The sequence below is a fragment of the Watersipora subatra genome, chromosome 11 (genome assembly GCF_963576615.1).
Source record: "Watersipora subatra chromosome 11, tzWatSuba1.1, whole genome shotgun sequence".
Lineage (NCBI taxonomy): Eukaryota > Metazoa > Bryozoa > Gymnolaemata > Cheilostomatida > Watersiporidae > Watersipora > Watersipora subatra.
The window spans coordinates 24733218-24740226 of NC_088718.1; the positions used below are offsets into that span (position 1 = coordinate 24733218).

Here is a 7009-nt window from a genome sequence, read left to right on the forward strand (position 1 = left end):
AAGTTTGTGAAGATCGCTGCATTTAGCCATGTTTTTGGTTAGCAGAAGTTCAAACTGAGCAAGTTTCAGGTTTTTAACGCAACCCAGTGCCACCATGGATATTTGTATTAAAATAACGAATATGAAGAAAAAGGTTGTTTTGGCTACCAACTTAGAAAGGTGACGACAGTGATTTTAAAAGTGATGACAGTGATTTTAAAAGTGACTATTCTGGCGACAACTTTGTGTGGTAGGACCCCCAACGATCTGATTTTTGTGGTGCACAAGTGCCACTTTGTCTGCGGTCAAACTTGTCTTGGGAGAAATTGAACTCAAGGTCCAGAGGCTAACCATTACCATATTTGTTTTGACAAAAAGTCGACGTGCAGAAGTTAGTCTATGGGAGTTTTAAAAACTGCATAACAAGTTTTGGCATAAGTCTTCCAATCAGCTATTAAATTAGATTTACAAGCTTTTTGTCTAACAAAATTCAGGTTTTATTCTATTTTCATGACAGCCCATCATTAACATACTTGCAACAAGGTTAATTACAGCTGATGCAATTGTTCTGGAACACATGCCATCAAGTCCTGCTTAAAGGACAAAACAAGAGTCAAAACCAAGTGTGAATAAGCCAACATAGCCTGCACATCTCAAACGAACCAAATCTATGGTGCTCATAGTGGAAATGCAACGATATGAACCACTTGTGCAAGACACATTGTTCCTTTTATTATGTACTTGAAGGAATTCACTAGTCTATGTACAGAATGGTAATCCAAATCATAAAAAAATTAGCAGAACATTCAATGAACAACAGTTATCAGCTTGATACAATATATACATGATAAACATGACACAATCTATCACCAGCCTCCAGTGCCATATGAAGCATAGCCTGCCCCAGAGGCTGATCCATATCCTGCATAAGGATCAGCAGCATAATCATAACTCCCATAGCCAGATGGATCAGAATAGCCACCGCTGTAGCTATCATACCCTGTATATCCTCCACCTGCATAAATATTAGTTATCACAGTATAAGGACATAATGAAATTCAGAGAGGAATAATTTGTGCTACAAAGAATAGTGAACAAAGGCACATACTATAACTGTCATACGCAGAAGGAGCAGAGCTATAAGCTCCGCGACCTCGACCCCTGACACCACGAGGTGCCCCTCGCGCACCTCTGAAAGCCCCTCCTCTTGGAGCACCACGAGCTCCTCTAAAGCCACCTCGTGCTCCTCGGAATCCAGCACCTCTCACTCGTGACGGAGGTCCAGCACCCTGTTAACAGAAGGTAACTAATCTGACTAACAAAATTTTCAGAAATGTCAAACAACTACCAAATTTGAGAAGTATAATGTGAACACCACCACATTATTATTAGCAACATTACAAAATTAATAAAATAGATGGATCGACTTATATCGTAGCATTTCTAGAGATCAAGGGCATTGAATTTAAGTTATTTGTTTGCCAGTAGAATTGAGAATCATATCTGACAAAACTTGAGGAATTTTATAAAAGACATCTGCAAGATTGTTGGGAAAATTAATGTTGCATATTGGGACATCAGCAATACTGTTTTAATTAAACCACAAACCGACAACACTGTTAGAACAATAAACTATTTCAAATAGTCTTAGAACACATTAAAGAGATTTAGGTGCGTTTGAATCACATGAGTTGCGATTTGCTTAAAGAATAGAGAAAGCATAATATTATTATGCTTTATTATTCATCTGGAAGTGTTGACTGATGTTCTAAAAAAAGAATCAAGGAGATTGACCAACCAGAAGCTGAGATATAGCCAGCCAAACACAGGTCTACCAAAAAACAAAAGTGTTTTGGTAATCATCAATATATGACGTATGAAATCGACTTGTGTGTCATTGGTCAATTAAGTCAACTAATGCGCTCTCCTATAACAATCACGGCGTTTTAATTGGTTTAATCCCTGGAAGTATAGAACAATCAAATTGGGCCTAACAATCATCGCTCCTAGAATTCCGAACCAGTCCCTCTGACGTGTAGATTAGTTTTAGCATAAAATAATTACACGCATCTATTATTTCGCTATCTTGCTAGTTCAGCTCAGTTTTGTTGTTCTCCTACTTAGCTTCCCTATTCAGACTCATCTTTAGCGTTGTTCAGATTTTTCAACTATAGCTAATAAATAGAATCAATTACATCAATCTCGGTTATCATTTGGAATTTTCTACAAATTATATTAGTTACATCATTTATTCTATACGCAATTATATTATTATTTTGTATAATATGCATTATGAATATTATATAAATCATAAAAAATAATCATAGATAAGATAATAGATCAATAGAAAAATCAAAGCAAAAGTTATCGCTTTCTTTTCTTATAGCAAGAGCAGCACGGTCAAGTTAGTCTTTTTAAGATTATGGCTGTAGTGAACTTCCAGTCTGTTAATAGTGACGATAATCATGAAAATCAACTGAATGCTGCAGTAGATACACAGTAGAAAAATGATGAAGCAACAAAAAGTCCCATTCCTATTTCGTATTCTAAACAAACTGCAATCGCGGATATCGCATATAGACTATACACGCGCCGTTCGTTGAACAGATGATCTTCGGAGCATATCCGTGGAGATCGAGTTAAAATTTGAAGCACAATAGTCAAAATCTGCTCTTCTGCTTTAAAAAATCATGGCGAGGGGTTGTGGGCAAATGCCTTTACCACACAATGTTTGGATGATTTTCCTGAGAAACCAGAGCTAGTATGTAAATTATTTACTATCGCGAGAAGCGTTTCACATCTCGTAGCCAAAACAATCATTATAAGTAACGGCGGTAAGGGTGCGCAACTCCGGCACTTGACCATTAAGTCGATTTTATACGTCATAGTTTTCGGGATTTTCGAAGGGTTTTCCTCCGATTCTTTATTAGGTAGACCTGTGTTTGGCTGTCTATATCTCAGCTTCTAGAGGGTCAATCTCCTTGATTCTATTTTTAGAACATCAGTCAACACCTCAAGATAACTAATAAAGCATAATAATATCATGCTTTCTCTATTCTTTAATGAACTGTTTGCAAACTTTTCAAAGGAAAAAAAACTTGAACATCCACACCTTACCATTAGAATTAAAATGGTGCTTCTAATAAGAAATTAGAACTGAAAGTGGCGTCAGAAATAAATCACAACAGCACACTGTCATGGTTCTAGGCACTGCTTGGATTGACAGCTGTGTAGTTTAAATGTTCATTCAATTAAAACCAATGTTTGAGAGTTGTTATACCTTTGCAACCAACTATTGAATGTCAGACCTGTCATCATTCTTAGAAAAATAGGTGAGCAATAATCTGCCCTTGAGTTTCAAAGGCTTCATCAAGATTTTTGAGGAGTTGAACCTGAACAATTCTTACTGATCTATTACCCAATCTTTTTCTTCTTTTAAATTTCCTAAACGTCTTTTAAAGAAATGGAATTCATTAAATTCCTTAACCAACTATTCACCTACCGACACCTAACACATCAATCATAATTTCATGACAAAATTTAAAACTCATCAGACAGGGATATAGTACACCAGTACACAACAAGGAGGCCAATGAAAGATTGCGGGACAGGTATTAGTTACAATGACAACAATAAGCGAAGAAATCACATACAAATATGAAAAAATGGAACTAGCCATTGAGCTCTATACAATGAGACCAATGCCAATAAAGACTTTGCACTTGAGTCTACGGTTGGATGCGCCTAAAATAATGACAGACAAAACCACTTCCTCAGGGAGTCAGACGTATTAGTTCAGCACAGAGAGAATGGAGGACAAACTCACCTTGGGAGACTTGAATCTGACTTGCAAAGTGTTGCCGTTAAAGTCTGTACCGTTAAGCGTGTTGACAGCAGCCTCAGCTTCTGTGCCGTTTGGCATGGTTACAAATCCAAATCCTTTACCTTGTCCAGTGGCAAAATCTTGAATCACATTTACCTAATATTTGATAACAGGAAAACCATCAGACATACCAGACAGACAGATCAGACAGACCATCAGAAAACCATTCAAGTTAAAGAGTGTGATTGTGAAAAAGAATGTGTTGAAAAAACAATGAGTAGATAGATAACTTAATTTTAATCTAGAGCAATTAGCTTGTGGAAAATTGTACTCCTCCATGGTAACTAAAGGTCTATGCTATGCATACATCACAATGTGTGATTTTTACTCAGAACTTATGTAGCAATCTGTTAGAGAGTCTAATAGTTGTTACAACAAATCTGACTAGTAAAACAATCATGAGTGCAACCCATGTTAACAACCCAAAATAAGCAATTCAAGTCTATTACATAAAGCTGTCTATAACTATTGACGATATTTCAAAAGTGCGATAACATTCTGTATACCAAAACACTGCTAAATTTTTCAACTTTATTTTTTGAAACTTGCTTATTTATTACCAAAATCATAAAAATATCACAGGCCTTACTATCTTAGAAATATGACATCAGCATAACTTCTAAGTTTGTTGCAACATCGGCTTATCATATGAAGTATTCCCTAGCCAGCAGCAAGTGAACAGACTTTTATCAAAATTGTATACCAAAAGAGACAACTCCTAATTTGCTTTCGATTTCGAGATACACAAAGTTTACTATGTCAAATTATTTTTGTGTCATATTTGTTAATGTATAATACCGATTTGTTTACTAAACCAATGTTGTCTCATTTGAGTTGTTCTTCACAATATCCTACCAACACAGACAAGTTACACTGACCTTTGCAACTGTGCCATAAGGCTGAAAGAGACTGTGCAACTGTGCCTCATCTGTTTGATACCCAATGTTGTAGGCAAATATGATATAACCAAGCTCATTCTTCTCAGCAGTTGCAGCAGATGCTGGTCCTGTATCACCACCTGGCTTTCCTCTGCTCATGGGATTGTATCGTCTACAATAAAGAAACTCAAAGAATGGATGAATCCAAAAAAATATAATGCGGTGTAAGCTTGATAGCTTGCTATGTCTACACAACGTGAACTTACGATCCGGTTCCACGGTTCTGCCTCATTGGTCCACCTCCGTTGGTTTGATTTGTCGTGGGAATACTGAATCCGGACTGCAACCATAAAAAACACAAATATACTGGTGCTAAACTGTAAAATAACACAACAGTGTCTATGATTAGCTGAGGTTGTCATATAATATAAGGATAATTAAAAAGTTTATTGGAAACCATACAAAGCCAAACAAATGCATGAATTATGATTTGAAATACATGTATGTACCAGCAATTGTCCGGAGTGGCAACTGACAGTTCTACATATACAGATTTAACGATGAAAAGGAAATTTGCACATACGCATACCTGTTCAGTTGTAGCCTCTGTGGCACTACCTTCATACCAACCACTTGCGCCTATAAAATAGATCGGTATTACCAAACCACAAACAGCAACAAAGGTTGTTCAGATCAGAGAACGATTGAGGTAGGATTTGCTACTTACTGTCAGTTGTGGCTGCGTCACCATAAGCCTCTGTACCAGGAGCTCCATAACCATCCATATTGGTCAATATACTGGTCTGCTAAAGTAAACTTTTATAACACTCATACGGAATGTAGCACGCAAGCTAACATAAAAGTGACCGAAAACCATTTAACATACAAAAAGTGCTAGATCCAATTTTTAGCAATGAGATTGCATATGCGGGAAAACATTTCATTGGTAAATCTCCACCATGCTTGACGTTTCAGAGTGACAATATGTGAAGACCAGAACATAAAATCAAAATCGTAACAAAATAAGAGTATACAAGAAAATGGCAAAACTAAAATATGAGAAAAATAAAAAGGCTTGAATAGCCTTGCTACCTTATCCTCAAAAAGAGATGTCTTGCTGTGCGAGTCAAAAATTCCTCAAGCTGTTGTAAAAACGATGGATCTTGGGTAGCGTAGCACCAAAAGTCTTCAACGTAAAAATTTTCAGCAAAGCTCTGCTAAATCAAAAACAAAAAGAAAGAAAAATGTTAGTACAATGCATTAATCGTAGATTAAGGTCGTGGTGGCTCTAAAAATGTCTAGTGAAGATATATATAGTACCCATAGCGACAGAAGATAGCAAAGTATTGTGGAGCAGTGTCACAGACCACAATCCTCTTAGGCCACCTGAAACAATAGCGGCATTAATGGTGAGAATTATTTTCGCAATTGAGCCTAGAGTTGTTCATTCAATCCCAATGATAACAGGCAATGGCCGTTCGAGATTCATCTATATTAACAACACCGACTAGTACGATAATACTCATATAAATTTAACACACAAAAATACCCAAGACATTCCATACAGCACAAACGTACATTTACCGCCAGCAGTACTGTATCATTTCATGTTGAAATCTTACATAACAAAGCTCAAAGCTAACATACTTTTTTATTGAACCATCAACACCTAATAAATTTTAAAACTTGATAGCTTTCCAAAATACCCAGTTTTGAAACAATAATTGAATCTAACCATGATATTACCTTGAATCTTCAGAAATATTTTCACTATCACAAAGCGCGTTTCCAAAATGGCGCTGGGCAAAGGAAGAAAGTCCTAGTGTTTATTCCATATATTAGTAATATCGGTAAATACAAGTAATTACGACATAATTCAAACGGAGTAATAAAAGGCTTTAATTGATTCGAAATGCTAATATTTATGCTTTTATTTCAGTAGTCTCAATACGACGTCTAAGGTGCCTTCGAAAAGAAAACTATGCGCGCTACGGAACGCTGAGATGGGACCAAATCTGATGAGATGGAACGGAGTAGAATAATGTTACCTTTTTGTATCTCAGTCGATTACCTCTCTCAGTTAGACTAGGGTACTCGGGCTACGGGTTATACCTTGCGTGCGAAACCTCGACCGCAATTTATTGTTACGCTAAGCAGTGATACTATGGACAAGTTGCTTGCAGTCCTTGATTATCCAAATGCAGTCATTTTATAGATAATATGGAAATAATAGAATAAGAAATAATTGAATTGCCAATTTCAACGATCC

General features: G+C 36.5%; 1 protein-coding gene across 13 annotated transcripts; it reads right to left on the reverse strand.

Annotated features, from left to right (window-relative positions):
• Positions 1-686: 686 nt before the first annotated feature.
• Positions 687-6556, reverse strand: LOC137408878 (cold-inducible RNA-binding protein-like). Of its 13 annotated transcripts, none has more exons than XM_068095482.1 (10): positions 6487-6544; positions 6061-6126; positions 5833-5957; positions 5468-5543; positions 5330-5379; positions 5007-5080; positions 4741-4912; positions 3806-3958; positions 1169-1268; positions 687-994 (listed from the first exon to the last, which is right to left on the reverse strand). In XM_068095482.1, exons 4-10 carry the CDS (start codon positions 5523-5525, stop codon positions 846-848), a joined length of 756 nt encoding a protein of 251 aa, XP_067951583.1. In that variant the 5' UTR covers positions 5526-5543; positions 5833-5957; positions 6061-6126; positions 6487-6544; the 3' UTR covers positions 687-845. The 13 variants fall into 13 exon arrangements, with proteins under 13 accessions (XP_067951583.1, XP_067951569.1, XP_067951574.1 ...); XM_068095468.1 differs by having other exon boundaries at positions 1088-1268; XM_068095473.1 differs by having other exon boundaries at positions 1088-1268; positions 5468-5546.
• Positions 6557-7009: the final 453 nt, after the last annotated feature.

Coding starts and splice junctions, on each gene's coding strand:
- LOC137408878 (XM_068095471.1), bottom strand. CDS start 5,525: ATGGATGGTTATGGAGCTCCTGGTACAGAGGCTTATGGTGACGCAGCC. Junction 5,380..5,467: donor TGACGCAGCCACAACTGACA/GTAAGTAGCAAA, acceptor TCTATTTTATAG/GCGCAAGTGGTTGGTATGAA. Junction 995..1,087: donor TTCTGCGTATGACAGTTATA/GTATGTGCCTTT, acceptor ATATTTATGCAG/GTGGAGGATATACAGGGTAT.